At 36.3% G+C, this 16,857-nt stretch overlaps 1 protein-coding gene across 3 annotated transcripts in view; it reads left to right on the forward strand.

Annotated features, from left to right (window-relative positions):
• Positions 1-1,611: 1,611 nt before the first annotated feature.
• rtn3 (reticulon 3) overlaps positions 1,612-16,857 on the forward strand; it is a 37,402-nt gene continuing 22,156 nt past the window's right edge. Inside the window, exons 1-2 of one of the 3 annotated variants that reach the window (XM_056461112.1) lie at positions 1,612-1,894; positions 12,370-12,414. In XM_056461112.1, coding sequence (XP_056317087.1) covers positions 1,801-1,894; positions 12,370-12,414 — 139 coding nt within the window. In that variant the 5' untranslated portion in view covers positions 1,612-1,800. The remainder of the gene's footprint in view (positions 1,895-12,369; positions 12,415-16,857) is intronic. The other 2 variants (XM_056461110.1, XM_056461111.1) reach the window with 2 other exon arrangements.

The following is a 16,857-nucleotide window of genomic DNA, read 5'->3' on the forward strand; positions in this document are numbered from 1 at the left end:
GGTTTGCATAATCTAAATGATTTATAATTAGTACCAGAACTGTGAATACATAACATACATACCTATTTGTATTTGTGATTTTGCCATTATGTTTTACTTTCAATAAAAGCACTACTTTCAATTATTTATATGATTTAATTTCATATGCTGTCTTGATTTGTTCAAGTTTAGAAAGTACATCAGCTTCGTCAACAGTTAATTATTAGCTTTCATTAATTATGTTTTTGAAGTTTTAAAGGGAACCTATTTGACCTCTTTTTCAAGATTTATGAGAAGTCTTTTGTGTCTCCAGAATGTGTCTGTAAAGTTTCAGCTGAAACCCAGCAAACACATAACATTCCCTGAAGGTTTCCAGAACGTCCTGGGAACGTTCCCGCAACAAACACGATGTTAATTGCTTAAAAAATGGCCTTGACATTCTGTTTGTATAACAAAAAATAAATAAATAAAATAAAATGCTTACAGTCAGATTCAGCGCTCAGCATTTATAAGTGCACCCCTCACAAATCTATCTTTTAAATTCATATTTTTAATAGGAAGCTATACAATATTATGTTTGTGCATATACATTAGATTAGTCAGTACTGAAGCCAAATCTGGAGCTAATCTAACAAAATAACTTATGATAACGGTCCAAAAACTAGTACACCCAAATTTATAATTTATATGTTATAGAAAAATATTAAATACAAATTTATTCGTTTAATTGTATTATCTTTCAATATCTAAATATGTTTGATGACTAAAATATAATTTTAATAAATATATCTGTTTAATAATTCTGTTTTGTCTAAATATCAAAATACATTGCCCATATTCAATGAGAAATGCATACAAATACTCATTCTCAAAATGGGGTGTGCTCAATTATGCTGAGCAATATGTCTGAAAATCAAGTAGGTGTACAACTCTACACTAAAAAATGCAACATGTTGTAACCCTACATTGGGTCATGGACAAACACAACTGCTGAGTTAAAAATTACTATTGAACTGAAACATGGCTAATTGAAAACTTCTTTATTTACAGTATATGAACTCAACATACAAACAAACACTATAGTTAACCAAAAGGGGGCGCTGTTGCACATGAAATAAAATACAGACCCACCATTTACTGTCATGGTAAGAAATAAAGATCCAGGGCCCAAAGCGAAAAACCATTACATAATCACATCACATACAGTTGCACAGTGTTTAGTGTATCATTTCTAAGTAGACGAGAATAGATTAGACATCAACCTAATCCAAAACAGTCCGTAGTTTTTAGGATTAACAACTGTCTGGATGGTCAAGATAGAGACTGCAGAATCAGATGTTCATATTATTTAGTTTATTGTATTATTTAGAACAAGCAGATAATAGTTGTAATCATACTTTAATACAAAAAACACATTTGTTTATAACACGTGATTCTGTCGGAATGGGAGAAGTCTATAGTTGTAAATGTAATAATTAATTTAAGGGACATGTAAAGAAAAGGAGAGGTCAGCCACAGTATCTTTAGAGTTTTTATAGTTTAATGGCGCAGACTTTTATGCAAAACATCATCGACCTCTCACCCTAATATCTCTCTCTCTCTCTCTTTCTCTCTCGCTCTCATATGTACCCGCCCTATATGTGTTCCACCGCCCCCATCCACTGCAACATTCAGGCAGGTTCACCTAATGTGCTTGTGCAGGCTCGGTGACGCCGCTGCTGTACTGGGAAATACTCGGTGAATCGGGACCGCTCAGAGTTTCAATCAGAACCTTAATCGACACCTCTATACTACAGACACTGTAGAGCAGCACGACAAAAAATGGCAGACCCAATGACCCAATCTTCTCAGATTTCGTCGTCACAAGGCCTAAACGATGGACATTCTGCAGCGTCTAAAGACTCAAAGTTTTCCGGTAAGAGAACGCGAACGTCATACAGCACTGCCGTTAAATTAGTTCTATTTGATTCTAAATGTAGAACGTGTGTTCGTGGGTATTCTAAAATGGAACCGGTGGAAATGCGTTTGGTTACTCTGACTAGAGCATTTATGGCAATACAAACCGACTCACTGTGATTCAGATCGATTCGAATGAACTTGCATGTTTAAAATGGGTTGAAGATAATATTGGGATACTCTCGTGTTATGTAATGGTGTTGCTCTGTTTATTTCTCACGTACACTTTCCATATCGCCTCCTCCTTTTGGGCATAGTAGGAAGATTATATTGAAATTTTGCAGGGATAAATGGCATGGCGGATGTCGGACTTAGAATGAATGTGTTCTCATCCACAGCTTTGACCTAACGTTTATTTTTAGGAAAAGGCCACGGAGAAATATGAGGACACATAATACCTCTTTGAACCCATGCTGAAATGGGCACATGTTGCGGCTCAGCTGATGATCTGCAGTGCAGATGCATCCGAAACTGGAGGACCGTGTAAATCAAGGGAAAACCTACATACACACCCATCTACATTACTACCGACGTGACAAGCTGGAATAATCAACAGAGCTGTCTAGAACCGATTGTAAATCGATTAAGATTAATCAATTGAATCATTTCGAGCAATCGTTTATTAGTTGGGAAATTTAACAATTTTATTAGCGCATAAAGACATTTTTGTTCTAAATAACTTTTTTTTAAAACTGTAATGGCTACTGTATACTGAACTGAACACAAGTTTAATTAAATGTTTTATTACTAAAACGATAATACGCCTGCGTATGGTTGTCTTAGACATTGTATTGGAAATAATTATTTTGTATGGAAGGTGAATGATGCCAAAAGTCGTTTTTAATGACATAAGTATGTAGTATGAAAACACGATGCACTGAAAAAAATATTCAAAGATGATTCCTTGGATGTACTCATTTTTTTTAAATAACGTGGTTGTAAACAATTTTTTTGGGTTGAATTTAAACAAACAAATTAAGTTGAACATTACTCGGTTTATATTGTTTGATTAAATTCAACCCATATAAATTATTTGCAACAATTTTGAAGACTTTTTTTTTTTTCTGGTATATTTAGATATACATACACCAACATCGGAAATCATGTTAATTTATGAAGGAAACGATAGCATAGAAAAGCATAGATATCGCAATGTGCGTTTATGTAATAGTCATATCACAGGATGGTCAATGTCGAGTGTGGATTATATTTGACCAGTTCAGAACACGTCATTGCAAAAGTTGAACTATAATAAGTATGTGAGTGAAAGTTTATCATCTTTAATTGTGTAAGCGTTTGAAGTGAGTTTTGAAGTATTATTTGGACACACAAAATCATGTTTGTGGGTTTAACAATGATACATTTTTTTACACGATAATGACAATACGGTGTTATTATTTCATATGCAGCATATCGGAAAAAAGTAATGAATAATTTAGGGTCAAGCTCTTTAATTTGTTGTCAGGCCTTCAGTAGGGCTGGGCGATATTGCAAAAAAAATTATCACGATATCATGTTTCATATAATTCAATAACGGTAATTATTGAATATTTTTTGACAATACATTTATACAAAGTGTGTGCAGTGGTAAAGCATAAATGCTGAACAATCAAAGCAAACTTTAAGGTGTGACTAATAACTATGCAGTAACTCTGTCAACAAAACAAATTATGATAATCAAATCTGAGCTTTCAAGTAAAGGAACCAGCCATCATTATTCAAATACATGCTGAATATTACAAATTGTGAAGTTGAATGGCTACATTACCCCTATGCTAAAAAATCTTTAAAATGGGAAGCTAGTGGCTGGGATTCGCAAGAGAAACCAAAAAGCCTCTCTGGCGACATCCTTACAGCCTTTTTTATTTACAATCTCATAACTGCTGCTTGCCACAACACTCATTTTTGCATGAGTTTTTATTCTGATCTGAAGTGACAAGCACGTGTGCGTAGATTCCTTGACCATTTACAATGGGCTTTGCGCTCGCGCTCCCCTGGCATCTCTCGTAATTAGGCGACCATCAACCATTTTCTTGGAGGAGGACAAATCATTGCTGCAGCTCCGATGCAAGTTTATGGAGAAAAGTAAAAAGCACTGCAGTGTTTGGGTGCACTGTGTTTGTCTGAGGTAATTAGTCTAGCACATGGAAAATGTACGCGGTTTAAATGTCCGCCGCTTGCACAACGTGTGCGCATCGCTCCTATATGCACGTCGCGCACCTCCATTTGAAATGACGAACTTACACTATAAGCTTATTGGCATTGCTTCCAAGGCGCGCGCTCAGCAGCCACATTTTAATAAAACTATAGCGCTTCATACCGAAACTACATACCGAATAATTTTTTTATCGTTATTGACAATGCCGTTCGGTCAGTAAATATCGATACCGATTTTATCACCCAGCCCTAACCTCCAGTCTATGCTTAACATAAAACTCATTGCAATTATTATGAATTTAACAATACGGTGTTATTTTTATTTGATTATTTAATATCTGTACCTGAATACTGTTAGACTTCCCTCAAAAAACAAAGCAATATTTAATACGCATCTTTGGTCTGTTGCATTTATCTAAACTTACAATTGGTTTATTATATATTATGCAGATGCACTGCCCAACAAAATCATCATATTTAATCTAAAATATATTTAAGATTGCAATATCAATATTGCAATATCATATTGCAATATCAGTTATTTCCAATATCACGCAGCCCTTTATAACATAGATTGTCTCAAATTGCCAAAAAGTCCAATTTGGTGTCATTAAAAGACTTTTGTCACCGATTGTCTTCAATAATTTAGTTTTTTTTTAAACAATTATGAAAGAACCAATTCGCGTAAATGAATCAAGCTGCTTCTGTCAAGTCTAAGTAAATGCAAAAAAAAAGTTTCTTAATAATTTGTTCCTGCTTGTCACGTTGTTTGCAGTTTAAGCACAAGCTTACAGACACAATATTTGATTTGTTTTATAAATGCTAAACAAACCTTATTGCATTAATGAACGCTTTTCAGCCTGTTCTATTTACACATTTGCGGTCATGACATGTTGACCTTTGTTGGGTTTGTGTATGTTTTTCCCTTTTGAATACAATGAAATGATACACAGGCCTTTGTTTGGTTCGTGCATATTGTTCCGTTGTGAAAACAATGCAGCGTGGTTTTCTGTGGCTGGATGTTGGTTCACAGCTTTTTAGGTCGTCAGCATATGTGGGGCGCTTCTGGCCTCCTTGCTTTGGCTTCATTAAAGCGTCTGGGATCTAATAGAATTAGAACGTGAAGTTAAGACTCGTGACGTCACCCTGCTCTCAATTTTAAAGTCGTTTGATGCCTTCAGTTCAAATGCTGTTTTTAGCTCTTGAACTTGGACGTGTTTGAATATTGCTGGAAGGATGTAAACATGACTGTCACGCAGGCTTACTATCATAGACACCATATGTGAAGGTGACATATTGGACCAGATGGATAATTGTAGTTGCGTTGGCTTTCAAAGACATGATCAAAAAGTCCTATCTATCATTGGACGGAGCATAACATTACATAAACTACCAAACGAATATAATAAGTTGGTCAATTGTTCCAGACTTGGCCCCATGTTGTTTTACTGCAGTGTTCTGGGTTTAATTCAGGTTAAGCTCAATTGATAGCCCTGAACTGACAGTTGGCACTTTAATTTGGAAATCTGTGGAGCAAGCACGCCAAGATTGGCCATGGTCTTTCTTTTAAAGTCATAATTAGTCACAATTATTGGTAGTTATTCACAGCATACTACAATTTATCTATTAAAATAGACTTTAGGTTTATATATTAATGTGTTAAATATTTTAAGCACTTTGATATGTCAGAATTTGTTCCTCCTTTTTGTTTTCTAGTTTATTTTGAATGACTCAGAAGCCAGATTGACATGAAATTAATGAGTTTGACATGGATTTAAAGTACAGTAGGCTTTATTTTTGTGAGGTATTTATTTTAAAGATATTTGTATCAAAAACAAAGATTTTGTATCATTTGTGGTAAATCAAATATAAAGTTTTAGTTTTTATAATTAAAAAAAAATCTATTGTAGAACTGCAGTATACACTTAAATTAGCCATAGACGCTAGCATTGAGTACGTTTACATGGACACAAATTCTCTGGTTTTAATATGATTAAGACAAGACTCCGATTAAAAGTCTACCATGTAAACAGCGTTTTTTTTTTTTTTTTTTTTTGTTTTTGATTAACTCGATTAAGGTTAAGACATGAGAAGTATGTTGATTTTAAGAGCATTATTGAAGTGCAGTACAGACATGTAAACACCTTAATCAAAGTATTTCCATCATGTAGTACTTTTCATTGCATTTTGCGACAGGATATTCCATACACACACGGCCATGCACCTACCGAGTCAGTGAGGGACCACAGACGCCTGCGTCACGAAATGCGAAGGTTTTTTTCTTTTCATTCGCCGTGTGTTATCAAATTCTATCAAAACAACACTCTTCCACCAGTCCCTGCATCCAATACCTCAGTTTTTCACGCTGGGTCAGTCTTGAACGTTTTGAACGAATCTTTTATGTTAATCGAGAACGATGAGTCCTCATTTTTCGAGTCTTATATCGGGTTTGAGTCGTTCGTTCTTCAAATGAGAGACAGAAGGCAGTCATATGCATTTAGAGCCCGAAAAAGATTTGATCTGTTCATTTCTCAAGTCCTCGATATTGAGTTATCTCTTTACATGCTGTCACATGATGAACGAACAACCCAAAACCTGAAGACTCGAAAGGTGAACTAATCATGTGTAGGCATGGGCCGGTATGAGATTCTGACGATATGATGACCTTGGATAAAAATATCACGGTTTCACGGTATTGTAATTACTGCTCTAAAATATAGTCTCTTTAAATGTCTGGGTAAAAAACAAAAACCTTTTCCCTTTGAACACAATATATTTTATTTTAAGTAACATTTAAAATATTTTGGAGCCGTAAAGATGTCAGGCTAAATAATTCAAATGAATCATTGACTTCTGTCGTTTTTATTTGTTTCAAAAACACTGATTTCTTTACCATTTAAAACGGCATCTTTGGAGATCTTTTCTGCTGGAGATACTATTGTCATAAAAACTAAAAAACTTTACATATACCGTAGGAATGTTACATGAAAACAAAAAATGTTGGCGGCTTTAAAACTTTGGCTTTTTCTGAACCGCGGTATACCTTGAAACGGTTATCGTCCCATGCCTAATCATGGGTGTTTCAGGCTCAGTTAAGCTTGTTGTTTTATTTTTTACATTTATTTAATTAATTTATTTTTTCATTGGTTTCAAAAACAGTTAACAATAGATAGAAAGAAATTACTCAAAATTGAACGAAATTACTCAAAAAGATTCGTTCATCTCAGTAAACGAGTCTCAAAGGTCTGAGTCAGTTCAAATGCTGTTTTTAGCTCTTGAACTTGGACGTGTTGAATTCAGATGGGGATCAGAGTCTGAATATTGCTGGAAGGATGTAAACATGACTGTCACGCAGGCTTACTAGCAAAGACACCATATGTGAAGGTGACATATTGGACCAGATGGTTAATTGTAGTTGCGTTGGCTTTCAAAGACATGATCAAAAAATCCTATCTATCATTGGACGGAGCATAACCATTGTAACATTCTTACGGTATATGTAAAGTTTTTTAGTTTTTATGACAACAGTATCTCCAGCAGAAAAGATCTCCAAAGATGCCGTTTTAAATGGTAAACTTTTATTTTTTTGATTTATTTAATTAATTACATTTTTATTGGTTTCAAAAACAGTTAACAATAGATCGAAAGAAATTACTCAAAATTGAACAAAATTACTCAAAAAGATTCGTTCATCTCAGTAAATGAGTCTTAAAGGTCTGAGTCAGTAAAATGTTTTGACGTTCCATCACTACGCGAGTGCATAAATGAAATGTTCCTGAATAAGACTGCAGTTAGTCAAAAAATGAAATGCCTGAAATTACATGAAACTACTGAGGAAACGTGAATAGCAATGACGTTAATCGAATTATTTGCTGTAACATGTAAAACAGGACCATGGAAGGAACTTTCAAAAAGTAACTCATAAACACCTTAATCAAATTAATGTCTTAATCAGATTAAGGCTAATAATTTGATTACTTATGTCCATGTAAACCTATTCATTGTGGTAAACCGAAACAAAAACAATAAAAGTACAGTATTTTAAAATTATTTTAATTAAAATTAATTTTAAGATCAGACCTTAGCTTCTGTTTAATGCAGAACAGTTTTTTAAAATATGTCAGGACCAAGAGATCCGCTCATAAATAATCTAGCTGTATCGATACTCTCTTTTGCTTTGTCAGAAAACAGTCTCTCACCGCCTTTCCCTTCTGTCTGGGTGTGAACCCTAAGGTTAGTACAGCTGGCTGAGGCAGCAGTCTTAAAGCATTAGGTGTCATGATTCAGTCTCCTCAGGAATAGAGCTGATATTGCTGGGATGACAGAGATGCCATACAGGCTCTTCCAGTGTCAGAGGTCAATCCAGTCCCACTTTAAGCATTGCCCTGTAACACAAGCCATTTTGGTGCATTTAACCCCTGCCCTTGCAATAGATGGTATCACAGAATCAGTTGTGTTGAATTACTTCACTGCATTTCCTTATTGAATGTTTGCTGGCTACATATGACCAACCAATAGTTTAATACAATTTTTCAAATTATACTCATACAAGAAGTCCCTGTTTTTTCCAAATGATGATTTTCTCCAAATGATTTTTCAGTGTTTTTTTTTTTATTTAGATTCATACAATTTCAGTAATCGTAATGTTTGAGATTACATTTTAGAAACTCCTGTGCATTGTTTTATTTTGGCGCATTAAAGTAGACCAAACTTTTATGTTAAAGTGCCTCGTGAAGATGCTCGACTTTGTGTACATGATATAATTTTTTTTCTTAATTTAGCTCTGTACACAGGATGTTTCTTAACTGAAACTGCTCATGAAGTGACTCTCCGATCAGCTCTGGAGATGAAGTTCATGTCCTCATATAGTAAGAAGGAAGATTCTGAAAACACCAGGGCTTCTTGATTCTATGAATGGAAAAACATAGCCCTGGTATACTTCAAACAAATGTATTTATCATTCTTTGTTTGAGGGGAAAAAGAAGTTCAAAATAGCTGAGTACACCAATTGCGGAACCATCATGGACCAATTGACTCCCCCAACTGTTTGCCTTGGTGAGCGCTTTCGAACTACCAATACAAACTTAAATGAAACTTTGGATTTTGTTTGAAATGACAAATCAGTTTGCCATTTGATTTAGCTTGAAGCATATGAGGCCTTTATTGACCTTATTCTGCAATGTGGAAGTAGGCAAATTTTTGCAATTGATTTAGAACTTCCGATTCAGTTGCCTATCTGAGAAAAGGCTAGGAAGAATATGGCATTAAACGGTCAAACTACTTGCTCCACAAACAGGTGTGTTCATGAGTATACATAAAAAGTAGATCAATTATATAATACCATATCAGTTTGACCATATCAGTTTGCAACATTAAGCACCATATCGATCTGTTCTTAAAGTCTAAGTATCAGTGGAAGCCAATGAGACCGGAAGTCTCAAGCCAAAAAGATTCAAATGACGGCGCCCACTTGTATGTGAAGAATAAGGTTAATAGTGATGCACTACAAATCAGCAGCCATATTGGTACTTGTACTTATTTATCATTATTGGTCTGAAAAGAAAAGAAATTATTGAATTATCAATGATTAATTTGGCCTGGTTCAAACACTTCAGACGCATAATGCTGCCCTTGAAGTGTTTGATTGACTTCACATTTAAATGGTCTTTTTTTGGTTTCAGACTTGGCACTACCTGACAAAAGTCTTGTCGCCTGTCCAAGTTTTAGGAACAACAAATAATAACTAGACTTCTAGTTGATCATTTGGGATCATACATGGCTTATATGAAAGGCAAAGGCCTCTAGATTACGCTTCTTTTTCCAAAATAAAATATAATCATGCCATATGATCACACAATTAATATTGTGTATGACTCCCATGAGCTCGGACGACTGCAACCATACATCTCTGCAATGACTCAAAACTGGAATGAAATGACAAAGAAAGCATTCTTTTAGGACTTCCAGAGTTCATCAAGATTATTTGGATTCATCTTCAGTGCCTCCATCTTACCTCAGACATGCTCAATAAGGTTCATGTCTGATGACTGGGCTGGCCAATCCTGGAGCACCTTGACCTTCTTTGCTCTTAGGAAATTTGATGTGGAGGCTGATGTATAAAAAGGAGCGCTATCCTGCTGAAGAAGAGCCCTCTCCTGTGGTTTGTGATGTAATGGGCAGCACAAATGTCTTGATAGCTCAGGCTGTTGATGTTGCCATCCAGTATGCAAATCTCTCGCATGCCCTTATACTGAATGTAACCCCAAACCGTGATTTTTCCTTCACCAAACTTGACTGAATTCTGTGAGAATCTTAGGTCCATGCGGGTTCCAATAGGTCTTCTGCTGTATTTGTGATGATTAGGATACAGTTCAACAGATGATTCATTGGAAAACTCTACCTTCTGCCACTTTTCCAAATGATCAACTAGAAGTCAAGTTTTTATTTGTTGCCCTTACAACTGGGATAGATGACAAGACTTATTTCAAGTAGTGTACAGAGTATAGACACACTTTTGAGTCATTAATTCAAAGTTTGCCTATATAATTTCATGCATTTTGCGTTAAAAACATTGATAGCCAATATTATGAGATCTTTTGTGCCGTTCTGTATATGGAAATCACAGGACCCTAAAGATCTTATATTGTGACCTTCTGATTGAATTACATGGTTATTGCCATCACAAAAACTATGACTGACTCACAAGCAGGGGAAAAAAACTACAAAGAAGGTGTCATAGGGTGTATGAATTTGTCAGGGTTTTGGTGTTCACATAAGTCGTCCAAGGTGTGTCACTTATTTAAAATGTCTAAGGTGTGGTTTGGGCAAGGAATGCCGTGAATCAGGGGTGCAGTCCTTCTCTGGGACCAGTTGAGCTTGCCATGTTTAGGTCCGCTGTGTTACTAGATCAACCTGTTCTCTTAAACTTTCTCACCACTCTCACTGTTGGCACTCCCTGTTCTTATTGGGATTGTAAGGTAGGTTAATGCAATTTGGGTGACCTTGAGTTGCTTGTACAGCTCAATGATTGACCGAAGTGTTGAATTCTAGATGAATACAAATATTGTTTGCCTCCAGATCACATGAATTTTTGAAGTGTGGTTGAAAATGGACTCCCTTAACAGGTTACATAATAGAGTGGTGCAACATGTGGGTGCTCTGCAGGGTTAGATGTCAGAAAGTATGGGAGGGATCATTGAAAATTCCATGAGAAAATTCTGCTGTTTGAATATTATGAGTTATTGTGCACTGTGCAGCTTGAGTCATTGAGGAATGTTATGCATTTGATTAGTACAAATGGGTAGTTGATGCATAATATATTTAATGCGTATCAGGATTCAAGGTCACAATGTATAGGAATGTATAAGTGTTATGAGCAGCAATTCGAACATTTATAATTTTAAGCTTTTTGTTTTTGGAGGAAAAATTTCCTTCGTTAGAGTTCCACGAGAATTTGTTGTGGAATGAAGTCTCTGTAGGTCTTCAAATAAGATAAGCTGCATGCATAAAAGAATGAGGAATGCTTAAAAATAGTAGAGCATGTCTGCAGGAGTATTAGTAATTATAGTAATGATTGATTTGAGAGTAATACATTTAAGGAGTAGGTTCAAAAAAGCCAGTCTTGCCATTATTTACTCACTCTTATGTTACAAACCTGTATTTATTTTACATTTCTTTTTGTCAATACATTGAAAGTCAATGTGGTCCAAAGACGCTTGGACCAACAGTGCTTTTTCATATGTATTGTAGAGTTTTGGGAAGACATTAAAGGCATAGTTCCCCCAAAAATGATAATTCAGCTATTGTTAATCATCCTTGATTTGTTCCAAACCATTTTTTTTATTTACCGAAGAATTTTGGAAACCTGTGACCATTGACTTCCATAGTATTTGTTTTTCCAACTCTGGAAGTTAATGGTCACAAGTTTCTAATGTCCTTTAAATGTTAAATGTTTTATCTTTTGTGTTCAACAAAAACTCTTCAACTCTGAGTTATTTGAGACAAGTCAAAGGTGAGTAAATGACAGAATTTAGATTTTTGGGTGAACTATATCTTTAAGATATGTAAATGATGCATTTTATATTGGGGTCAACTCTCTTCAAGTCACATGAATTTAGAGAAAAGTGCTATCATCTGTTTTTTTTCTCCATAGATTCTTGAGATTTAAAAGCTTCTTCGCTGGGCATTTCACTAACATTTTCCCCTTTCTAATGTAGAGTATAAGAAGGATTCTGAGACTTTTTCTTCTCATTCTTCTGTCCTATTTTATTTTTCCAGATTCCTTTTTTTCTTCGCCTGTATCTCTCATTCAGTCTCCTCAAGGCAAGTGTATAGTTCTCTTATGATGCTCGCCTGCTTCTCTACCTCTTCTCTTTCTCTCCATGCTCCTCTGTCATCTCTGTTCTATTAAGTATGCTATATCCCACTGGGCTGCTGCTATGACGCTCTCCATCCCTCTCGCCAGTGACCCTCTCCTCCTCTATACCAGGCTAGATGCTCGCAGTAAGGCCTTCTGTTCTTGCTTTTAGGTGTAGAAAATGAAGCAGAGGACACAGAAAGAAACCTATTGAATCACCAAAAGAATTTGACCCATCTTTGGGTATATGTTCTCAGAATTGTCCTCTCTTTCAACCTGAATGGTTTTGTAACTAAGAATTAACAATTAAACTGTTAGTTAGACACCTGCACGCCACTTGACCGTGTACTGTGCAGTCCAACTACCCTCCCTGACCAGCAGTTTTGTAACTTGACCCTTGCTGTTTCTAATGGTGACCCCTTGCAATCATGCATGTTGGAATCCAAAATAACAGCCAAGTCCCTCCCGTTTTCTACCATATTTGAAATCCTCAATCTTGGATTCACTTCATGAATGCTGTTCAACTGAGGTCATCCACATAACTGCGGCTGATCTTTCAATGCCTTTTTCAGATATAAAGTGTCTTGTCTGTGTAATTCCAGGTCTTTATCAAGAATTCCATGTAATACATGAAAAATTAACCAGAGACTACTAAAATGAATACTCACTAACGCTATAATGAATCCTGGCAACAATTTGTGGCTACCTCCCACTTTTACCATTAGTATCCCCCGTCATTTCGATGGCACCCCACATCTGACACGGTTCACAGATTAAAAATGGGAAAGCCAAGTCCCCACAGATGCTAGAAACTCAATCGGCTCCAGTCTATACCCACTGCAAACATGATTTAGGTCAGCGTTACTGTGGGTCCAGCTTAATCCCAAGATTGCCACCTTATTTTAAGATAGCGGAGAAGTTCAAGTTCACTTTGTGCGAGAGCAGATTCCTAAAAATGGATCAGGTTGGCGTCCCTGAGGATTCTTGTCCTTGATGTCCCACCTCCCCCTCTCAACAAGCCAGGTTTGGAGCTACAACCCCAACTCTGAACTGGTACTGAAGGTAGAGCGACACTGGGGAGGGATCTAGCAACAGGACGCTGCTTGGGGTTACACCCCAATGACTGCTGGCGGCTGACTCTTCACCTGCTTTTTTCATGCATTTTGCATGTTGTCTTTTACCACAGAGTAAGAGGAAATCCTGAAGCCTTTTTGTTTGTTTGTTTTGTTTTTGTATCTTTGTTTCTTGTCTATTACTTGGAAGCATTTATAGAGGTTTAGGAAGCATTAGCATTGAAAGTTTGAGTAAATTCCATGCACCATGTTGAGGACTTTAGATATCATACTGTAGGTATTCCAACAATGTTAACAAGATCGTTATCTCAAATAAATTAAATTCAGTTAATGTCTCATTGTGAACCAAGAACTGAAATTTTCTGAATGCATTGCGGTTCTCTCATGAATCAATTCTGAGCTTAGTTTTTACCTCCAGATGGCGCTATATGCTTTACAAACAGCAACACTCTGCCAATCCTTAGATAACACTTGAATGCAGAAGATTTATTAAGATAGTTAGCGGTTTTATGAAAATGTTTAAGTGAATTACAAGAGTGTTAACCCTGATCTGTTTTTGCATTAATCCCATAGAATACAAGCCATGGTGCAAGTGCATATGACCCCTTAGGGGCCAATAACACCGAACACGCTTTTTGCTTTAAAAGGCGCCTTTTTTGAATGATTTACTAATGGTCGCGAGCATTTTATTCACCGCTTATGCACCCTGCGTGCATCGCGTTTTAATCGCCTGCTGCGCCTCGCATTTTTGCCATTGTGCGTTGTGCTCTCGCAATTGAAAAAAGTCAACTTTGAGCAGAAGAAGCGTGTTATGAAAGTCACGTCTTTTTATTCTCCAATCAAATGAAAGCAGAGGCGGTGTTTCTGTTGAGGTGACAGCAGTGTTTGTGTTGTCAATACGACTACAGAGACTTTTGAAGATGGAGGAGAGACAAGCGGTTACTGTTTTGATTTATTCAGGGCTGAATGACTTCACAACTCTTAAATATCACAAAATTGTTAAGAATTAAAATTCTACCAATATCAACAGCAACACTCGCGCACAATAAGCAGCTGATTCAGTCGTTTCCTAGTGACATAAAAAGCACCTAACCCTTACAGTACATAACCAAGATCACAAGGGCTCCTCTTCATGCTCACTAAGGGCGTACTTCCATTATGCTATCTGAACTGTGCCCAGGCCCATTTCCCGGATCGTTTGAGAAGTGTGAGTGCTCTGAATCGGGCTCAGGCGCGTGGTTCACTTGGGCTTTGGCGCAGTACGCTTGTAGTGTGAGTGCAAAGCGCGCCAGAGCACGAAACTGAAGATGAGACGTGACTTTTACAGGACTGTTTCATATGGATTTATTAATGATTCTTACTGTTCAATGAACGCAAACTGTCGTAAGTTATTAAAGACGCAAACCCCTCACTGTACAACAGCTGCACCTTTAGCAAACCTCATAATTCCTGCAGCCATTCAAGGCAACTGTAAATAGTGTGAGTATGCCCTATGTGTACGATTATAAACTAGCCTAGAGCGCCATCTGCTTTGAAAACTAAGCTCAGAATTTATTCCAGAGTGAATCGTGAGGCATTCCAAAAATCTAAGTATCGATCCATGAATCACAATATATCCCAGCCCTAGTTTACATGCATCTTTTCTGAATTATTATTTAAATGTGTCATCACAATAAATACTTATCCATAACAAAATTTTCAAGAGTTGTTGGGACAAACGTCTTTGTTTAGATAGAAGTGAGCATTAAATTGTAAACACACAACAAGTGTAGTAATTTTGTGTGTATTACATAATTATGTTCAACCTATTTTGAGAGGGCTTTACTTTAACTGGGTAAGCCCTGTAATCATAGCATGTGGAAAATACTAGTTTGTGTCAGTCGAAGTGCAAGTTTCTCTGACGAAATCTGGAATCATAGCCTTAAGCATGTAAAGTTTATTTAAAGATTATATCTTAAAGTAAAACAACGGCATGGCAAATTTCAACAAGGGAAAATAAAGAGAAGAATGTCAGAATGTTGTAGTAATAGAGGCACCTGCAGCGATCTGCACCTGTTGTTGTTTTTTTTTTCTCACTGTAGAGAGGCAGGAGAAATTGTTGCAGGTAAAGAATTTGAATTGCTTGAGTTTATTTTTTTATATCAACAGCATATGTATTACTTAGGAATAATATTAGTTTTTAAATGTTATTATTCATCTGTAGTTAGCACTAAATAGCCAAGGCTAATGTTATTAAAAAATGGAAGGCCATACAGTAAAACAGGTAGTGTTCAATGGGCAACTAGCTTCCCCAGACAGTATTTGCCTTCACAGGATGCTTTTGAGCTACCTCCTTAGATGTTCAGGGTATTGTAGCAACATTTAACTAAGGTGAATTAAAATTATTTTAGTGATTTTATTGCCTATTTCTTGGTAGAAAGAGTCAAATTTATCTGTCTTATTTGTTTATTTTTAATATACTGCTTTTAATGCCTTTTTAAACAGCATTTTTACTTTTTCTACCAATCTTGCATGCATGGGAAATCAACCAGATTGAGGCCTCTAAGTAGATAGATAGGACGTAAACCAAACATTTTAATTGGATGTGTCTCTCTCCGCTTAGAGCCTGTGAAGGCAGATCTACTTTTTTTTTTTTTTAGACGGCCATTGTGTTGCATGGTAAAATGGTCAGGATTTCCATTTTCAGCATGTGTCCAAAATTCCCTGTGCTCTTGTAATTCTGGCCTCATTGTGTCATCTACGCCATAATTTGATTTCTTTATCCTCTCTTTTTTATTGGATGGTTTGACAGTTGAGGCAAAGATCAGGGAGGCCATCAGTAAAATCCACAACAGCAGTTCTTTATTTGTTTTAAAAAAGAATTGGTTATTTTACTTAGGACATTGAGTACATTTTTTTGTTTGTCTTTTTTGTTTTGTTTGTATCTTTGTTTTGGGGGTTGTTGTTTGGTTATGGATGTCATTTGGAATGGAACACTTGTACAAATCTGCCACTTCAGGAACAATACATTAAAAGCATTAAGAAGCACTGTGTGTGTCATTGAGATTGCTCAATGATATCGGCACATTATCAAGCTGGCATGCAGACATCAAACTCCATCCATTAAAATGTGGGACCATGCAGCGTGTGCATGACCGCTTTAAGCTTCAGTTAAATGGATGCAAGCAATGAAGCATCTTGGGAATGCTAAATAAAGTACTAGTGTAGCTGCTGATTGCTAAAGTTTTGGGATCTTTGGTTCTGAAATTTTACTGATCCTTTTTTTGTTTAAAAACAAGCCAGAGCTTCAAACCTCAGTCCCCTGCTTTAGCAAATCTGTATTAAGGTAAAGTATGC

Source organism: Danio aesculapii, chromosome 7 (assembly GCF_903798145.1).
Source record: "Danio aesculapii chromosome 7, fDanAes4.1, whole genome shotgun sequence".
Classification (NCBI taxonomy): Eukaryota; Metazoa; Chordata; class Actinopteri; order Cypriniformes; family Danionidae; genus Danio; species Danio aesculapii.